The sequence below is a fragment of the Anopheles maculipalpis genome, chromosome 2RL, assembly GCF_943734695.1.
Source record: "Anopheles maculipalpis chromosome 2RL, idAnoMacuDA_375_x, whole genome shotgun sequence".
NCBI classification, from domain to species: Eukaryota; Metazoa; Arthropoda; class Insecta; order Diptera; family Culicidae; genus Anopheles; species Anopheles maculipalpis.
Window position 1 is genome coordinate 45,385,564 of NC_064871.1, and position 21,754 is coordinate 45,407,317.

General features: G+C 42.4%; 2 protein-coding genes across 2 annotated transcripts in view; both read right to left on the bottom strand.

Annotated features, from left to right (window-relative positions):
* Window positions 1–17,772, bottom strand: part of LOC126556840 (semaphorin-5A) — a 102,226-nt gene extending 84,454 nt beyond the window's left edge. The window contains 2 exon segments of the mRNA XM_050212364.1: window positions 792–891; window positions 17,679–17,772. Of these exon segments, the coding sequence (XP_050068321.1) occupies window positions 792–891; window positions 17,679–17,772 (194 nt within the window).
* The window catches only part of LOC126557078 (proline-, glutamic acid- and leucine-rich protein 1-like), a 265,735-nt gene that overhangs the window by 68,497 nt on the left and 175,484 nt on the right, over window positions 1–21,754 (bottom strand). The window lies entirely within an intron of this gene.

Sequence of the window (21,754 nt, forward strand, 5' to 3'; positions counted from 1 at the left end):
CGCAAGGTGAGACCTTTTTTGGCCAGCCAAACACCAAACGAGCCGAAGATGACCGTTGATGACGGATCGCGAGACCTTTTTACTTTCCAGACACAGACTTGCGGAACTCGGACAGGCCATCGGGAGGTTACAATACCGTCGACGAGTGACGATCGATGAAATCGATCCTACAATGACCATTAGAGTGGTTGAGTGTCGGTGGATCGGTGGAGAGATACGTTGCGAACTTTGAATCTCGTGAACACAGGCACAACGCAGCATTGGAAGGATAGGAAGTGGATTCATGAAACGATCGAGAGAAAAACACAACAAATCTGTACTGCAACAGACGAAGCAAACGATGCTAAAACATTATAACCAACCCCTTAGCCAACCGGAGAAAGCAGCTGCTGCCACTGCGAGACGGAATGCTTTTTTTGTGTGCAGGACTTACCAGGGCCCCGTGTGGTCATTATGATATTTTCATCGTTCATTAAACGATCATGATCGCGAAACCGTGTTACGACCAGCGAGAGGGAAAACGACACCACGGTTTTATAAGCTGAGCACAGCAACAGCTGTAAGCGAGAAAAAAATCTAACAAAGCGAACCGTTTCCCTTCGTGTCCACGGTGTGCCGGTTCCGATATGGATCGTTCGGACATTACTTTAATGATCCGTTTACATCTTCATTTCCTGTACGACACAACTCGGTTTTTTTTAAAATGCTTTTAACTCGTCCTGATGTGTTTGTATGATTGTGCACGTAGAAGTACTGAAAAATACTGCAAAATATAAAGAATGATAGCTTACCTTGCTCCGACGATAAGTTGATCCCCGGAAACGTCGATCAGCATTCGGGAATAGGAAGTCACGTTTGGGTCCGTAAATCGATTCGCACTCACAAGTAGATCTGTGAAGGAGTGAGTAAAACAAATTGTTATTTAAAATAAATAAAATCCTCTTTCTATGTGGCTTGTATGATATCATTATCCTTACGTAGGGAAAAGAAAGAATAGGATAAGCAGATAACGATCGTAAAGAAAAGATTTTTACTTATTTCTCGAAATTACACAAGGCCTTGCATACGCATAGACTATGAGATAATGATGGGCATCCTCGATTCATTGAAGTCATCAAGAACTTCCGATATGTTGGACCAGCACTGCAACATGGTTGTGTAATTTGAATCGCTAAGAGTTTTAGCAACTCTCTTAGGATTCAAATCGCTAAGAGATTTTTCAACTGTTTTGAGAGTCGATATATTTACTAGGAACTCGCACTTAATTCCTTACTTACTTATCAGGTGCTACAACTGCTTTGCGGTCTCGGCATGCCGCAGCAGAATCCAGAGCCGCTCAAACCGTTACACCTGCCTTGATGGGGGATGATTCCACGCCATCCTCTCACCTCAATCTGGACCTACCATGCCTCCTCTGTCCGTGTGGACGGTCTAAAAGGACTTTCTGAGCTGGGACGTCCGGTGTCATGCGTATAACATGACCAACCCATCGGAGCCTGGCGAGCCTAATCGCTGCACGACGGTGAGGTCGTCATACTGCTCGTACAGCTCGTCGTTGTAGCGACTACTCCATTGTCCTTCCATACATGCGGAGCCAACGATTCTTCTGAGCATCTTCCTATCGAAGGCGGCTTAGAGGGCTTCGTCTGTTTTGGACAGGGTCCATGTCTAAGAGGCGTATGTGAGTACTAGGACTATAAAGGTACGATACAGTCCCAGCTTCGACCGTTGCGACAGGTTTTTTTTGAGGTAGCCGCCAGCATCCTAGCGCGCAACTTCGTCTCTATGCTGTTTTCGGTTCTGACTTTTGACTCGAGATAGGTAAATTTTTTTACGACTTCAAATTTGTGGTCACCTATCTGTACATCACCCCCACGTAGTTCCGGATTTCTTAGTAGGGTCGCTGATGGTGCCACCATCCATTTGATCTTTGCCTCGTTAATCTGCTACCCGAGGTTTTCTGTCGCCTGCCTCGCCTCGCCTCGTAGAGTTTTACCCTGGCTATGCAATCGTATACGGCCTTGAAATCTATGAAGAGAAGGTATGTGTTCAACTTCTGTTCAGCCATCTTCTCCAAGATTAGCTGCATGGTGAAGGAACTCACTCACAGTTAGTTTAATTACAACGACTCTCAAAAGAGTTGTTATAAGCATTGAATCGCAATGGGTAAGGAATAAGAGCGATTTAATTCTTTGAAAAGAGCAGTAATTCTACTATATGTAGAGCATTTGTCAGTCCAAGGTACTCAACTACGTCTGTTATACCGCTCTGTGTCGTTGTCTCACTCTTCTTAACCGAGTTGAAAAGGAAACTGCTCCGAAGCCTTGTTTAGAGCCTCGCTCCTGTAAAACAATAATCGAGGACTTGTTACAATGACGACCTCTATATGAGCGGCACGTCTTTTTCATCACTAAGCAGTCAGTGCGAATCTTCGATCATGTCTTGAGGATTGCTACGTAAGGCCTATTTGATCATCCACGTGGCAGAGGAGGCGTGATAATTCCGATATGATGTGATCCGACAGTGATGAGAAATGTTGGATTACAGACTTCAAAAGACTATGAAGAAAATACTCTGCTTGACGAAAACAGTGAACAATTAACAGTGAACCACTGTACAAAGGCACAGTCTGGATGGATTGATGATATTTTCCTTTGTTCACTTAATTTATACCGATGATACCCTTTTAACACTTTTATTCACCACAAAAAAACAAGTTTCCATCAAGGATTCACACCTGATGATGACAAACTGTACCCATCAACGTGGACAAAAAACGCCCGCCACTCGCAAATAAAATACCAGCTTTGCCAGCTCCTTTTAGGGATAGTTCACTTAAGTCACACCAAACCGCGAGATGGAAAATAAAATAAAAATCCAGACAAAGTGGGATGCTCACTCCTTTCAGCACACTCCAAAATTGCACATTAAAAGATATAATACAAGCAACAACAACAAAAAAACACATATTCATGCCGATTTGCTAATGGCAGTTCTGGTGGTACTGTGCAGTTCAACTCGCCTGCCACGAAGCCACGAACTCCGGGGGGAACACAGCGTATTGTTTGCAGAAGATATAGCAAGACCTTTTAGCGTACAGTGACACCGTCGTAATATGTCTTGCACAAAACGTACAAAACCATTGCTGTGCAATAACCATAAAGATAATGCAATGCATTGTTTCTTTCCTTCGTTTTTCTGCATTTGCGCAAAGTTGCCATCAGAACTTTTTCGAGAGATAAATGACTGCACCGCAGAACGTTGCGTTTGCTTTGGTGGTATTGCAGCAAATAAGCGGATAGGAGCGTTACTTCCTTTCGATAAGTGAAAAACAAACACACTCTCATAAGTACCGCCTCCTTTAAACTGCTTAATTAAAATATCACAATAAAACATACACCCCAGGCACCGGTCCAGACTAATGATGTAGATGGGAACAGAGTAGAATTGCGAGCATATTTAAACGCGATAAAACCGCTCGATTCTGCAACCAGTCCGTAATATGCTACCAATAATCATCAATAACCCCACAACCACACACAGAACCACTGTACTGGCTGCCGTATTACTGCCTATTCTTCTCCGGTCGCTGCGTTGTCTTTCCTTTTTCAGTGTTTTTCCTCTCCCACAGTAGGAATGACACACTGCCACCATTCTACTGCTTCGGTTTAACGTTCGAGTTGCGGCAATCGGTCCATCAAGATTGCCTCATAATCATAAACAACGTTCGACCATTAGATCATTTGTTTGTACATTGAAGACTAATTATTTGTGCATGGCATTAACGACAACCCTTTCCTTAGGGGGAGTTACCGAAGGAGAGAGATGGAGGGGACAGGTAACCCTTTACCCTTGAGCACAGGGTAAAGGTTTCAGTTCTTGGAGTAGCAGTAAAACTACTTCACCACCATTGCCGGCGCGAATGTCGAGCAATTTAGTAGCGTAGAAGCTGCCAACCAAACGGTGTAAAGTACAGTTCCCAATCGACTAGTTTCAGTCCTGGAGTAAGCGGAACTCCTCAAGCAGAACGTTAGCCAGGCATAAATGAAAATCGACAGAAATCGTACTCAGCATCTATCCCCATTCCTAGAAGTGTCTCTTAGAAATCGATTCGTACGTTGCATTGTGCTGCTCGCGCGGTACCTGAAAACCCAGCATGTGCCCAGCGCGGAGGGTTGCATAAGATTTTATCAACTTATTTAAATTGTGTTCCACCAGCCACCAATCCGTCCAACTCGGGCCGAAATCGTTCACACAAACGCAAACCTCTAGCGGGGAGACCGGGAGAGCGACACCACTCCAAACGAGAACAATGGAATCGAAGGGTCGTCACCGCGCCGATTGTGACCGTGTGCACAAGCCAATCCGTGCTATAAACTTCCTTTTCGTGCGAAAAAAAAGGATTCTTTTAAAACGGGGTTTTTACAGGAAAAGAAATAGCGCACACGTTAGCGTTATTCAGCGGCATAATGTGCTGGAGTGCTACAGCTTCAATGACAATGCTTATGCTAAGATGCAGTGAACTAAGACTGACGACATGATCGTGCTGCTGCTGCTGCTACTGCTGCTGGTCGTGGTTCTAAGCATGCCTGTGAATTATGCTTTCGAAACACTTCACCCTACGGTGCACGAAAGTTGTTGTGGCGCAGTATGTGCTTTGTAAGAAGGAAAACGGTTCACCACATGGAAAGAACGAAGCGTAGTTACAGCTTCTTACCACTGAGAACGTTGAAATGGTCGAAATATTACAGTGCAGTGCATAAATATACCAACACATTATTTCTGGTAATAACACAAGCAAGGAAAAATGCATATAAAAAAGGACGTAAATTAAATAAAATTAAAATAAATAAAAAAAGCAAAAAACAGCACTCGTGTTTTTTTTTAATTCGGACATCATAGAACATTCATTATATTTAAAGATAGAAAGCTTCAAAGTTGATTCAAATGATGAAAAAAATGTAAGCTTGAAAGTGTATTTTACACTTCGAAAATAAACGAGAATAATGTTATTGTTTTCCATCATTATGTGATATTATTGAATAAAGCATAAAATATCAACTTTTAGTAGATTTCAATTCTTCTTTTTTTCCTTAACGAACTCCAAAGTCATGTCGGCCATCGAAAGGCTTGCCATTTCGATTTGAATCCCGGTCCGGCCGTTTGAAGACCGGTGCTGTTGTCGCTTACACCACCGGGCCGCCACAAAATTAATGCTCTCGATTAATGTATTTCTTATAGCAATTTAAACATTTGGAAAATATACCAGCATTGTCGTCATTGTACGTGTTAATCAAGGTATTGTCGAGAAATGAACCATTTTGAAACCGAAAGTATAAGTACAGGAACAAGAATCGGAAAGCAGGGAACAAACCTGCCCGGAATAAGCTTAAAAGCGTATGTGGAATGTGGGTAATTTTCAGAACGATATAACATTTTTGAAACTAGTTTTTAAAAAGTTGGGATTCTGATTCTGTTCACTAATGTGTTTTGCTATGTTTTTTCAACTTACAATAACTTACAATTGATATCCACATGACCACATCATTAATCATCCAACAATACGGCGGAGGCGTTGTCCTAAAGTCATGTTCTGCACTGTATAATTATTCATTTATCAATAACAATAAATTAAATCGAGAACACTCAACCACCGGCCTAATCAAAAGAAATATTTCAAACATAAAGTCTTTTTCGCACAGAAAAAGTGTGTAAATACGGTGAGGTATGTAAATTATTATTTTTTATTTCATCCATCTTTTTCTAATGTTAATTAAACCTTTTCTTACAACTATATTATGCAATGAGTAATGGTCAACGAAGTACTTTGATTGTTGTTTTTTTCAATTCATAACTCAGTATGATAATTTTAATACTGCCTACTAACACCTTTCTTAGAAAGATCACATAATGCGCCATATCTTTTGAGCCTTTACATCCTTCCCATTCTTCCAGCGCTTCAGAAATTTATTTTTTGTGCTATACAGGATGTTTTAATTACGCCTGCAATTCATACACTCATTTATTGCACCATTTTGCGCTCATTGAAGTGCACGATGCAGCCCTATTTCAGTCGACTTCATGATATCCGACCACGCGCAGAAAACACACACGACACGCGACAACCGAGGCCTTAAGCTGATGAAAAACAAGAACGCAAACAACACATTACAACAGAAACACACAGAAAAGTGAATGTGTGGCATACTGTTCCGGGGTTTGGATGATTGGAGTCAGCATCATACCCCGTAGTTTAGATCTTTGCCGAGGATGCATTGCAGCTTAATTGAATATTGCATCAGTGTAGTACCCACGCAAAAAGGGCTTGCATTACGAAAAGCTACAGCATTCAATTTTATGCATTAAACTCAATCCACGGTTTGCAGTCGCATTTGCTCTTCTATAAGCAGAATGATTCAAGATAGCATCGAAACAAGATCTTTATAGATCACGCATTAAGTCGATAACATTGCTTCATACACTTTTGGATCTTTTTATCTACATCTCACCAACAAGCAAACCGGGTGGAAAGTTGGAAGGTGATCTACTTCAAGCGCCATGTTGCCACTTGTTTGCAACTCCACAACATGACAACTACCGGTCTTCGGTGTTGGAGGTCGCTTTCAAATGTCTGCGATGTTTGACCGCGACACACTATCTATTTTCGATGTCCGAAACCTTCACATGCACGCACAAACACAAACTAACTATCGTTACCGATTGGCAAACCTTGTCAAGTGCATCCGAAGAAGTCTGGCGGGTAAAACCTGAAGAAGTGGATGTCAATTGTGACACACGCTTGGGTAAAAGCTTCCAATTAACACCCCGTTCGGGAAAGAGGGGGATTGGTTGTTATCGCGCGATTAGATGCTTCAGACGCGAAACCCGCATCCGAACCACCTGCCGAACCTCCTCGTACAGAAGAGCTGATGACAAGTGTGCAAGCTCCGTTGTTGACCTTACAAGGTATGCGTTTCCAGGCGGTAGGATTCTTCTTTCTCCTAGCAGAAAGTGGGATCAATTTTCACTGAGTTCCTACCCCTAAACAGGAAAAGATTATTGAGGTTGTCTTCTGAGCTTCAGAAGACAACCTCTTGAAAGAAGCGTCTATTTCCCCGAGGTTTGCCAACAGGATGAAGTGGCAGCTCGCTTCAGCCTTGGGCCGTAAATAAGCATCTTCGCTGGGAAAGGAAAACCGGGACAGGTTCTCCCGATCGAGTGTCTCAGTCAGGAGAACCGGGTGTTCCTTCGACCCTGTAAGTTGAAACTTAGAAGTACGCCAGCATCTCGCCGCCGACATCTCCAACTTCTAGGTCCCTCTCCTCTCCCTTAGGTAAGACACGACTTTCGCGCACGTTGCTCTAGCCCTGGTCTTCGTTTCTGCGAAAGAGCAACCGCGCCAACCTGCAAAACCCAGACAGACAGCCAGACGCAGTGGTTGTCACCGTCCGTGACCAAGATGACCGTAAAAGGAACGCTTCGTTGCACTGCCTGCGGAGCCTGTCGCGCAACGCATCTCGAATCCAACAATAACAAGCAGCAAAAACCCGAACCAACAACGGGATCAAGAAGAAACATAAACTGCATCGAAGCGGCTAAAAAAACACCCTAACCTAGTACCTTCCATCTCCTTCACGCATCTACCCACGAAAACTGTCGAAGCATAAGAAAAGCGAAAAGTCGTTCGATCGACGACGATCTACGCCGGTACAGAAAAGTTAACGTCATCCTGTGACCACAAAATGGGAGAGACGTGGAAAATGAAATAAGTTAATTAAAGTGTTGGCTTTAAAGTGTGGCCAACAAAAACAAAACCAACGCCGCTACCAACCGACCAACGAACCAGTAAACATACATTGAACCCATCGAAATCCGTCCCCAACATCATCCAGTATGTCTCATACCGAGGAGGATTGAATCTTCCTTTATGGGCACGTCCCCACCCTACCATAAGTCCTTTTGCACGAAAGTAAAACCGAAATATCCTGCTGCCGTAGAGTAAGATTAAAACGAAAAGTGAACGGAGCCACGGAGACACACCGCTTAAGCTTGAGATTTAATAAAGCCATCGTGCGGTTTACATTATACGCCCGGAGGGCGACCAGTGGTTTACCTTACCTTCGCCAGACGCTTCGCTTGCAAAACTCAACCACAAAAGCATCAAACCGTAAGAGAGGTAACCGTACAAAGCTGTGGAGGAGATTATTTCTTCCCGAGCATTAAATAGCAATCGAAGTCACTGATGAACCAATCAGCACAAAACAATAGAGCCCACTGACATAATAATTTATGCTGTCAGAAGAAGTCTGCAGAAGATTTTGCAGCATCTTACTGTGCATACAGGGCTTTCGAGATTAACTAGCCACGATCGAGGAATTTAGGGTTTCTGAACGAAAGACAGTAAATAAACAGGTAGAATTGGAATCTGTCGCGCTTTCTGGATGTTTTGTTTTAGTAGAATAACTCTTAATTTTATACCATTTTACACATTAACTACAACAGAATCAATAATTTCTTCATTCGGTTTCAATATAGCTTGTTTCTTTTAACTTTAAACTGCTACTGCAGAAGAGACGGTAAATGTAAGCTTAAAACTAAACTAAGCTAAGCTATTTCATCATTTCATCGTTTAACGCATTAAAAAATCCTACACTAACGTCCTCAGCATTAAAAGTCAGAAAGTCCAAGGACTAATGGAAGACAGAACATGACGAAACTTTTACATCTGAATATTTCTCCCATCCTGTTACGTTTTATCAAGAATCTTGCAAATAAAACCGTAAATATTACGGGAAACCAAACCAAAAAAGGCTATCACAGAACACAGTAACACTGAAATGTGAATTGAGTACAGAGCGTCCAAAGGAAATAAAAGGACATTGCTTTAAGTATTAGATTATGTTTCTATTCGTTGCCGAAAAGCTATCATTCGTTTATTTCTCAAGGAAAGGTTGAGGACGTTGTCAGGTGAAGTATAATTTTCAACTATTTTAGATTTTTTCCATGGCACTAGTGTGAAAATGGCTACCGCACCGAACCCACGATGTAGGCCAATTTCTATCAAGCTAAACTAATTGTTTTAACACAGTTTTGTGTTAATTATCTTAAGAACTAGGCCACGTTCACAATAACTACAGCATCCAGAAAAGACTCATAGATTGCTAGTTCATCTCACAAACCCTGCATTTCTTTAATCTACAAACTGGAAATAAAGTAAAAAACACTGTGCAAACGAAAATCATCTGAAAACGTTATTGGTTTGTGTGAAAGCAATCTTTCTTGTTTTACCTTCAATCACATACAGCATTACCGAACTTAAATAAGATTGATTCGAATGGACTGTAATTAAATCGTGTTCAATTATCATGAAAACATCACAGTTATTACAACTGGACCATCTCCCATTCACCCGGGTCAGTTCAAATAAGAAGGTCTTTTACGCCTGCCAAAACCACACTCGGAACTCGTCAGGCTCGTCAAGGTTTGCGCGGACGCGTCCTTTCTCACGCGAGCAAGGTGAAGGTGAAAGAATGTGTTATTTGTGTAATTCGTCACTTCAAGAAAGAAGGCATACGGGGGAAAGTTCGGAAGGAGAACCAAACAGCGAATGTCTTGGCTGTGAACCATTCTTTCACAACCTGTTTTGTGCTTGGTTGACCGCAGGCTAGTAAGAATGCGAAAGTACTCGGGAAAATTTGAGCCTCCTGTCAATAATGCTACAAGATGCAGGGTTGAGAAGATGCATAAGAAAATGGGTCATTCGACTAACCATAAAACAGTATCTTTACAACAAAAAGAAAACCACACCCTGCCCCTTTCGCAAAACGAAAAAGAAAAACGTGGATGAATTGGGGGATGGCTTCATGCAGTTTCATCGCCTTAATAATTGATTACACATTTATGACCTTAATTTTGATAATTTAATTTTTACTTCCCCGGTAGCAATATTCCTTCTTGTATTTTTTTTGTGATTTTAATTTCACGACCACTAGGGTTCGTCGCCTGACTCTCTTACTTTTGTTCCCTCATCATTGATGATGTCCTCCGGTACGGTTGCAAGCTTAAATTATGGCCCTGTATCCCAACCTCAATCCCGTTACATTACAAAACACATGCACAATGGAAATGGGGATGGGACTTTAAATTATATTTCTGCATTATTTCCCACCATTTACACCGGGCCAACAACCCTTGAGGGCGAACTGGTGGTCGGTGTATGGTTTAAATCATTTGTTTGATTTAAAAATTCCATCAGTGGAAAAGGAAGAGCAGGGTGATGAAGCAGAAGAGGCAGTCCACTTCTTCATCGAGTGTTATCTGCCTCATCCGTCTCCCACTGTTTTCTTCCATCCTGCTAATGAAAGTCTTGTTGTGGGCATGTTGTTGTACGCAAATGCGCAAAAAATTGTACCTTTCAAGTGCGCCTTACTCTACGCTTATTGACATAAGGCTTCTTCTCCACTCAATTCCATTGCCAACGCATCTCTCAATGGATTGATTGAGATTCCGAGATTCTGCTCAAAATCACACCATTCAGGGAACGCTTCTGTTTGTTGATCCTTGATTCCACTGTTGTTGGGTGTTATCGCCTTCCAGCACATGACGGACGTACAAATTGACAGTTATACAGCTACGCGGGGGTAATGCTAGAGGAAAAGAAAAGACCACAAGCGCAACATGACGATGACGGGAGAATCAAGATCGAGATCGAAGTCTGTGTGTGCATGATGCTTTTCCTTCTGCTCGGTTTCTTCTCACCAGTCCAACCAGCTACCTGTAGCCTACCGTACATGGCTTCCATGCCAATTGACCGGTACTGGACTGCCCAGAAAGGAAGCTGCACAGGTATGCACAGTTAGGCCCCTTACAGTTCTGCGCGGTGGAAATCGACCACCAAACGCAAGGTGGCGAGACGCGAAGCATGATGTGTGCATGTGCAAGTATGTTGTATCGGTTGTGGCCAGTTCGAGACATCGATTTGTTCACTGATACAACCCGCTATTTCGAACCCAGCAATCGCACGATAGATCAACCCTTCTCCAAGGAGCGTAGAAAAATGCTGATGGGCGTACTGACGGAAGAAAGCCGGGCCATCGCAGCCCCGACTAGCACGCGTACGTTGGAGAGTCGAGTCGCCAAGAAAACCGTAATCTTTCACCATAAATCAAAACGGCAGCTACACGGGCTCCATACGCTTTGTATGTGTACCGTCAGGCATGTATGCGTACATACACACTCACATGCACATATGAACTTCAATGACCGTGCACCAACTGTAGCCCAACTGTTGCATTCTGTCAAATTTGCAATGAAAATTTATCGTAATTCAAAGCGTCATTAATCAAAAGACTGCACCGTGTGACGAACGACGAACACCCGCGGCAGAAATAATGCGCGGGAAACTCTGTGCAGTGAGCCGGAAGTGAGTCTGTGGTACATGATACTTTTTTTCCTCTTTGTCTTTTCCGTCTTGCTTTAAAAGTGCAACCAGCACAAACCATTCAACTGCCCTATTATCGTTATCATAATCGTAACGATCTGATCCGGGGTGTGTGTAGGGTCAGGTTTGGGGTCGTTTTTATTTTCTTACACGCTGCTCTCCCTTTCGCGATCGCTGTTCGTTGTCGCCCCAGTCAAACATTATGTGGATCCTCAGCTCGCAGTGATGGTACCAAACATGTTGGATGAGAAACCGTATCTCTTTAGGCGTAATTTACACGCGACACAAGATTCCCTAAGTGCACTCTGCAAAGAGATGACATTGACGGATAGCAGCGAGCGGCTCACGAAACCGGAAAAAATGCACCCAGATAAGGATCACTGTAATGGAAACAATCTCACACGCTTCTTCAACATTGGCTTTTAAGTGGAAAAATCGCCAGAGGAACAATCAAACTAAATCGCTGACACAAAATGGACGCAAAAAGCATTGCACCGAAAATTTCAAATTCGAACGGTTAGGACTTCCCAATGTTGGATGATGTAAATGATGTTATTCGTTGGATTATTATTCGAAGAGATAGATTTCAAATTAAATGGAACCTAAGCACTGCTCCGCTCTAGAATACCTTTCGCGACGGAAGAAACAGAGACTTTGTACATGATTAAAAAGTGGTAAGGTGACAACGGTGTCGACCTTCATACCGCAAGACCGAAGTTCAAATCCCATCCAACTACGTGGTATCAAGTAAGTCCAGTAAACCATTCGATGGTCGGCGTGCCCTAATAGGTGGTTAAGCCAAGAAGAATTGCTCAATTAATCCCTTAAGGTTTTAATTCTTTCCCAGACTATTTAATTTCTCGGATGCTTAGAATATACTCAGGAAAAATTATGTCTCAGTAAATCGGCCAGGACGATTAAATGTTGAACCCCCTGAGATGTAATAAAATTGATTACAAGAATAATATCGAAGAACCTAGTTTGTTTTGTCTTTTTAATCCGTCCTTATGTACAAGGGAGTCATAAGAAATTTGAGCAAATTGAAATAAAACGAAGCCAGTGATTTGTTCTCAAGAAAAATCGAGATGCAGGATTAACTCACGAAGGCACTGGACCGTGCCTTGGTACGTGGTACGGTACGAAAAATTCTGCTCCAGGGCAAGATTGCCATCTTTACCGAAGATCTTTTTTAGGAAAGTTAAGCAAAAGGAAAGTAAAGTTTGATTCTTTACGATGAGTTAGTTCACTTAATTGAGTCGCTCTGTAGAGCTCCGTACATTGAAGGCATTCTGGATTCTGGACCAATAAAACATATTGAGAGACAGAAGTTTTTTTTTGTCACCTGCAATTTCAAGAATACTCTGTTTGAGAGATCTTTGAAGAGATCTATTTACATAGTAAAGACTGCGAATGCTAACTTCACAAAGATACTCGCTCCATAAATTTCGATACCAGTTCCTAACGTGTGAAAGCTCGGAACGTTAATCACAGTGATAAAAGGCTGATCCTAGCGAAAACTTTATCATACCTTATATCAACAAACAACCAATAAAGAAACTCATAATTTTGCAGCATCTCTCTGTTGGTCCTCATCATCAGATTTACCACTGTGGCGTAGCACGGAATTTCGGGAACGCTCCGAAAACTTGACACCGGTCAGTCAAGTCAATACCGTTTACGTCAACGACATTTCCTACCCCTGTGCGCCGTATCGAAGATCCAAAATGGCAAAAAAGAGATCGCCATACCAACTACAATTCGATCCATGCCATGTTGAACCGGTTCAAGCGAAGATTTCAAAACAGGAAAAAAACCCAATGACGACAAACTGCACACTTTACCTTGAATGGTATGCAAAGACATTCCCACTGGCTAAACTACCAGTCGCTCTCACTTTGCCCCGAAATGCTCGATCAATCACAGAAGAAGGATACGCGGCGGCTTCAGTTGTATTTGGAGTTGAATTTCTTCTGCAATCTTCCCACTTCGAAGACACGCATCAAGTGTAGCTCAAACTGGTACGGTTTCAAGATACCGTGTCTGACCATTTCAATCAGTTTGGGTCGTCCGACAACCAATACGACGATCGACAAGTGACGATCGAACCGAGACGATACGAGGCTGCCGGAATGATCCACACCGCAACCAGTGCATCGTTACACGTAGCATTGACTTTTCCGTTGGCACAAAACGGTTGTTGCAGGTTTCCGTTCTTCCATCCGCTTCTTACCGCCAAAGGCCCACTTTTCACCCGCAACGATGCGTCGTTTCCCATAATCGATCAAGCCGCGTCATGATTGAAGTCATACAGTCCGGTGCACCATTTTCAAGACCAATCACCACCAATACCATGAGCACCATCAACTGGGGTCACAGAAAAATACCTCTAAAAATTCCGGCCAAACTTGCCAATTTTCAACGGGCTAATGAAATGGAAGTGTCTCAAACCCAACGCACTGTGTGCCGATTTAAATTGTAACGAAATTTAAACTTTTTTTTCTCGTTCCACGCGACCACAGCCGTGAAGAAACTCGCGTGTGGATCAGGACGAGAAGATGGTTATGGAAATATTATACAACGCATTTAGCTCAAAATGGCCCTAATTGGCCTTCGGTTAGCGGGTAGTGTAAACGGTTATGACGCTTTACGGTTTTACGATCCATTTTAAATTTTATGGTTGACCAGCGGTTGACGATTTTTTACCCCCTCACTTTATTAGCACCCAAAGCGCCGTGCAGCCCGAACGGTGTTGTGTGCATTAATTGATTCGTGGATATTAAAAACTGCATATTGCTGACACGCTTATTTCGGGACGATGATCACGGGCAACAAAAGGGAAGAATGTGAAAGAGTTGTGTTTCACGTAATCGAAAGAAGCATCCTTGAAAGAAAAACAGCACTAAAATATCAAAATAAAGATGTCACTGGTAAAATGAGATGTGAAAGTAAGACATGTAGAAATGATTGCCAAAAAACGAGGCCTTAAATGAACTGGCGCTGGTCAATGGATTCTTACTTCATAATTTTATGATCTTATGCTCGGGGAAGGAAGGATACCTTTATTGGCGGTTTGATTGATCTTTTTGCATTTATTTGCCAACATTTTACGAAAAAAAAATCTGCAACACTTTCACCAACATACAGAGAATTTTAAAGCCTGTTTATCACTTGGTTCATTGGCAATTACTTTTGAGAAAGGCATTTGTCACAGCAGTTCCCTGGGAGACAGATGAGAACCACTATGGATGGGTAGAATCGAATATGCTGTCGAAATCGTTGGAATCTCTCCGGGATCTGAGATAACGAGTCGGACGTCTTCGATATCCAGGGCACTATTTACAACTGATCTCCTAATTTCTAGGATTCGCAGATGACATTGACATCTTCGACTTCTGATAGGATTGAATTGAGATCGATCAATTAGACGGAGGCAAAATATCTGCTCACTGGAGGCTCTAATCGTGATAGAGACCAACTCGGAAGCAGAGGGATGATCTCGAGATGACGATCACAGCTTCGAACAACGTAAGCAGTGAATTCCGAAAGTGATTTTTTGTGGAAAACTGTGCACACTACGAACTTCACAAACTCCTCCTAGAAGATTCCAACAACATATGAAATGCACAATGTATCGCACACTCATACCTTTGCTAGTCCTCTATGGATCCTTGGTCCTGAACTAAAATACGTAGGATGCCAATGTACTCGCCATTATCTTACGTCAAGTGTTAAGGACTATCGAGACTATCGTTGAATGTGCTCGTCAGCGTCACGTTTTGGGCGAGGCACAGAGGGGCATAGCTAGCTTGTTGGCTGGTTCACGTGGTGTCGAACCTGACGTAACCGAGTTTCCTGGAAACGGATTAGCGACCAGGCCAAGTCCTCTCGACATGCAGGCCAAGAAAAGAATCCAAAAATATGTTGATGTTAACTAAAGATTGGATGAATTCTTCATATAACAGAATATCTTATTGTAAACTATACATTTTTTTTGTTGATTTGATGATTTTGACAATTGCAAAAATAACCAGGAACAAAAGAGGGCGAATTAGGAATGGATGCTGTCAATACGCAAACCAAAACGGTGGGATAGATTCGAAATATTTGAATAAATTGTTATTCTGACACAATCCAAAATATTTACGGTCTCGGCCTGCCTTAGCAGAGACCGGTAAAGCTCACGGTCCCGCACCATTGTCCACCAATCCGTTATCCCGGCCTTGATGGCGGTTGATTCCACGCCATTCTCCCACCTCAATCTGGACCTACCATGCCTCCGCTGTCCGTGTGGACGGCCTAAAATGACTTTCTGAGCTGGGTCGACCGGTGCCATGAGTATAACATGGCCAGGCCATCGGAGCCTGGCGAGCCTAATTCACTGCACGACGGTGAGGTCGTCATACAGCTCGTACAGCTCGTCGTTGTAGCGGCTCCTCCATTGTCCTTCTACACATACGGGGCCAACGATGCTTCTGAGCATCTTCCTCTCGAACGCGGCTTAGAGGGCTTCGTCTGTTTTGGACAGGGTCCATGCCTCAGAGGCGTATGTGAGTACTAGGACTATAAAGATAGGGTACAGTCCTAGCTACAGTCACGGATGGCCGTCTCTAGCGCCAAGTTGAATAGGAGACAGGCGAGCCTATCTCCCTGACGCAGGCCTTTGGTGGTAGCAAAGGACCCTGAGAGTTTTCCATGCTTCTTCACATGGCATATGACGTTGGTCATGGTCATTCTAACAAGCCTGATCAATTTGGCCGGGATTCCAAAAGAGCTCATGGCCTCGTAGAGTTTTATCCTGGCTATGCTATCATATGCGGCCTTGAAATCTATGAAGAAATAGTATGTGTTCCACGGCTGCTCAGCCATCTTCTCCATGATTTTCCACATGGTGAAGATCATATTTTGCAAAACTATTTGGAAAATATTTGGAAAACCATTAATATTCTTCTTCTATTTCTTCTTCGGGACTAAACGACCTACTAGGTTGTGTCTGCTATGTAATTGCTTACTGGACTTAACTTAATCCTAAAAATATCTGACGAATCTAAGACTATCTGACGCAAAACTGTCTAAAACCTACGGGATGTCCTCTACATTATCTTAAAGATCGTTTATATCTCCTTGTATCCCACCCATAAGTCAATATTAGTTTAACGTTCTACAAATAATGCCTAGCTTGTTCAATAGTCAAGCATATTTTTTCCTGATAGCTGCTTCGCCCATGTTAATGTCATTCAAAATAAATAAAACACCCCATACACGGTGTACGTGACATTTTGCATGAGAACTTTCGATGTGTTGGCCAGTAGTGGGATGGAAGCCACCGGGCAGCGGTTGTGATAGGGTGCTTAGGTGCAGATGATTGCAGAAAATCTTATCACCTGCCAAGCGTTATCGCACTTCCTACTAGCTTCCATTGAAGCCATACTGCAGGGCATGCCACATTCACCTCATTCCTCTCACTCAGTGCACGTCGCACACCACGTGCAATGCAAACATACTTCTGGGCAAGTGTGCAAACAATTTCGCAACTGATATGGAAAAGGTCTAATAACTTGTATCATGGCGAAAAGAGGGTTCTCTGACAATGGTGCAGACAATAGTTAGTTCGTGTAAAACGAACCAATTTAAAAATATTCAACGTACAGCAAGAAAGATTTGTAAATTTAGAAAAAATAGTACCAACTTTTCGCTTCATGCAGATAATCTTCTGTCTTCAGCGCCAGCTCGCGGCTATTTAAAAACAACTTTTACATTCTGCACTGCAACGCTATTCATCGTACAACACCATATGTGCAACAGCAACAAACAAACACATGCTTTTGAATAGCTTTCATCTAGCGAAAGTACATGGATATGCAAGTGCAGCGAGAATAAAACACTCTTTATATCGTTCTATATTCGTAAACATGTGCTCTCACTTTTCGTGAATGGCGCTCATAGAAACTGAACTGTCTATAGAATTTTTACTACCAGCCGCGGCACCATATGTGAAATGTATGAGACGCTACACAAATACTGAACACGTGCCTTTCACTTTACATTAGCTTGCACAATCTAAATTAGAACATTTTCTCGTATGAAAGGCAGCAGCAATGTACATTAGAACAAAGAAAGGAAAACGAGATTTAAAAGTGTAAAAGAAATGGATGAAGGATGCTATGATGGAGCGAAGTAGGACACATGAAATCTGAAAGAAAGCCTTGTGACAAAAATATAAATACTCCGCTCTGCTTACCGTTGTGTGAAATGAATCTACGATCATCTTGTATATCCTCTATCGTAGCTGAGACAAGTGATACCAGAAACACCAACAACCACACCGTCGCCATCCTGAAATTGGAAAGAAATAAAATAACGATTAATAATTTATTACTCACTTGCTAAGGACATGGTAACGAATTTCTTGGGCTAGATCTGAACGCATCTCAATGCAACACGGAAACAACGTCATCGCTATCCTTATGCAACCTGACCATGAGATCGATCAGTATCAGTTCTCAAGCCAAATGGGACGATGTTTGCCTTACCAAGCTCCACCGAACCTAACCAAACATACAAGCACGCTAAAAGATGATTGATCGAAGGCAAGCATCGTAGAGTGGACAGATCATGCTGCATGCAAACGGGTTGGTGTAAATCAAATAGACATCGAGATGGGTTCAATAAACTTGATCTTCACTCTAGCAAAACCACTCAGCACACCAGGTTCGATCTGGACATTCGTTGTGCATTCGTGTGTATCTTCTGAAACATTCCCAGAAACTTCTTGCCGCACGGTACGCGACACTGGGCGATCAAATACGGTCAATATTTGTACACCTCAACATAGCTAATAACCAGAATGCTTGCCTAGCATTCGGAGAAAGGTGGCTGAGAACTTATTCTCGCCATGAGCATTAAAAATGTTAACGCGTTTCAAATCAAGCGGTTGTTAAATAAACGGTCTGTTTGCGTTAGTTTTCTTCCGAAAAATTTTGTCAAACCCGCTTACCGAGATAATAACGATCTCCGCAGTTTAACCGCTATACCGGTCTTATCTTTCTTTGTCATTGTAGCTATCGCTTCTCTTTTTTTTCAAGTCTCGCAAATGCTTCCCTATCTCCACTTAGACGACGCAACAAGTCCAACGATGGTTTTAGTTTCTTATCGGCACTGCGGCGTAAGTAGTTTACCACATCTCATATCTGCGCGTCCAAGTCTTCGTAAGTGTGTGCAATAAATAAGGTAACAGCCTAATCTATCGCACCGGTCACGGGTAAGCGCTAGGGCAACTAATGTTGGTAAATTTAGTGCTAGATCTAAAGCACAACGTCCTCAGCAATCACCTACTCTTCCTCAATGTGCTTTGGTGGTAGTGGTTGATATTGTGATTACAAACACGTGGTTAGTCTAATAGAAACACCTCTTGAAACGTCTCTGCAATCTGATGGGTGTTATAAAAGTTTTTATTCTATGAACTAAAAAGCCTCAGACGTTGCTCGTACTCACTAGACGAGGAGATCTCAATCGTGGCGGTTGAAAAGATAGGAAACGACAAGTGAAAATGCGATTGTTTATGAGTAGCAGCAGTATGGTTATCACTCACCAGCTGACGGTTTCTGACCGGCTAATGGTTGAGGTGTAGCTGTTTCAGTATTATTTCAGGTCATCATTAAGTGACACATTGACAAATTACAATTTTTCATAACCAAAAATGAACATTAGGAAGCAAGAATTAAAAAGGAGAGGGTTTTTTCGTCTACCCTGTGTCCTCGTCGAAAAGTCCTCATAATGCAACAATATCTATAATTAGGTTAGTTATCTGAGACCCACAGTTTGGACATGGAATTTCGAAAAATAAATCATATGATAATCGAAAAGATATTGTCCAAATCACTTCATGGATGAAACTTTTCGTCTATCTAAGCAGGGACCATCCGGTGAAACGACAGGCTCCCTTCGGGATGAATGATTAACCAACTACGTGGCATTAGCAAGTTTAGCAAGCGATAAGATGGCCGACATGGACGATGAATCCTTAAGCGAAAAAAAAAGAAGAAATATACTTTCTAAATCCAATACGCTGTCTATCTTCCAGTATCTCCCGCTTAGAACAAATATCACCCAGTCACTGTTACAATTTAATATGCAAATGATAATTATACCTTTAATGTTGTGCATTTTACCACATGGTGAGACAACCTACCAACGCCAATTCATCTGACGATGTGCTATATACCTGCTGTGAACGATTTCCAATCCTTACTGTTCTCATTATACACGAGAACTGCCAGTCATAAGCTTCCCAAATTATTGATTCTTAAATTGACTAATGATTTACGATTTATTACATTTCAAACGTCTTTCAAAACGACCATAAGCAACCTAGCATGAATTGGTCTGAAAAGAAGATGTCAAAAATCTCTTATACTTCTCTGAGACGAAGAATGGCACACCGTTTTTTTTAAAGCAGAATAATGCCTGTCGGTTTGAAAATGCCGTACGTTGCGTGTGAGTTTAATGAAAGATTAATTCTACATAAATCAATCAATAAGACAGCTTTTGCATCTCATAAATTCAAAAAACATCTTAATTTTTGGGTTTGGCAGATGGTAAAGCAAAAATGGTAAAACGCAAGATAGTTTAGAAAAGAAAAAGAGGATTTTCAAAATCCATTTAAGCATTCGTTAGAATCAAACAACCGTTCCTACATAACTTCCAACTGCTTCATCGTAACCATTCGATTGAACCATTTAAGGCTTTAGAGAAAAATTTAACAAATCTATATCCGATACCACAAGTCCGACCTTATACTGCGAAATTGGGTTGTTCCTCAGTGAAAGAAAAAAAAACACCAAAACCCAGAACAATCCAAACGTTAAAACAAAAGAACCCCTAAATTGGATTTATCGAAGAATTAGGGACGGCCAACGGGCCACTAACTTCGCATTATCCTTCGCCAATGCACGTTGGTTCCTTGGGTTGATTTATCGGTTTTGATTCGCAAGAATTTTTCGGTTCGGTGAGCTCAGCTATTGGTGCCAAACATTTCGCATTCGCTGCTAGCTAAAGAAAATTGATACCTCCACCGAAGTAATTTATGGCGCGGGGTGTAAGAGCAACCCAAACAAGACTGTAACTTCATTCCTCTCTTGGACACAAATTAAGAACGGAAGCCAAGACTCCGTTCTTTCCGCTCAATGCTGACCGGGAACTTCACGGTAACACTCCACTTGCTTTTTTAGCGTCACGGTCACAAATCAATGCCGTTAATTACACACGACCGTAAGGGCGAGCGAAGAAAACACCCAACCGCCATGAAGAAACAGAAGAAACAACACGATTCGTTCGGACGAGGTTAAGAAATCGGCAACCCGCCATGTTCGTTTGCGACGCAAAACCTTCTTAAGTAACAATGACCAGTCATACATGTAAGCTTGTCACAAGAAACCGTACAAATCGCGCAAACGATTCGAGGTGCTCTACAACACCTTTCCCCAATCGCTTACTCCAGCCAGGTGCCAACACTTCGATGGAGCAATGTTCGAAACAGGATGCATACGAAGCCGGTAAGCCCGTAAGGCAGGCAAATAAATTCCAACGTGACGGTGACAGCCGAAAAAACAAAGCTAGCAACCAAGGCGTCTGTTGACAAGTGTCACCAAATATAGTAAATCCGAGGGCAAGCCGTAACTAACGTAACATAAGGAGGGGGGAAAAATTCGAAATAACAGCAACAACGAAGTAACATTCGTTGGGTTTTTGGAGTACCAAAACCTCTACCCGAAAAAAAAAGCTCTACAGGTCAGGCCTAAAGCAACGACCTGCACACATATGAAAATGGCGCTCATCCGTACTCCAAGTACAAACAACCTCCACAAAATCACAAAGCTAACTTGTAAATCTAAATGAACTTCCCAAGCTCACTCGCTCAGCAACATCAAAACATTAAACACACTGTCGCAATATTAAAACGACTGTGTAATCCTGCGCTCCATCGGCCGTCCGATCCGATACGATCCTTCAGAGCTCCGATCAGCTTACTCTTTTTCGTCCAACAGACGCCAGCAGCGCTAACGACAACCGTTGCCGGCGACATGTCCTCGATCAGGCTCCAGGGTTCGAACTTGGTTCGTTCGACTTCACTTTCTTGCACGCCTCTTTCCGATCCTAGCCCATCGGAATTATGTGCTGTGCGCGTGCTGTGCCAACGCTTATATATGGAACAGGAGATCGCCGGGACGAGATATTGATGCTAACGAAAACGAAAACGAATATGCTAACACCGATCGCGAATGTTGGCGATGACAGCGAATCACCGAAAATTGGCAA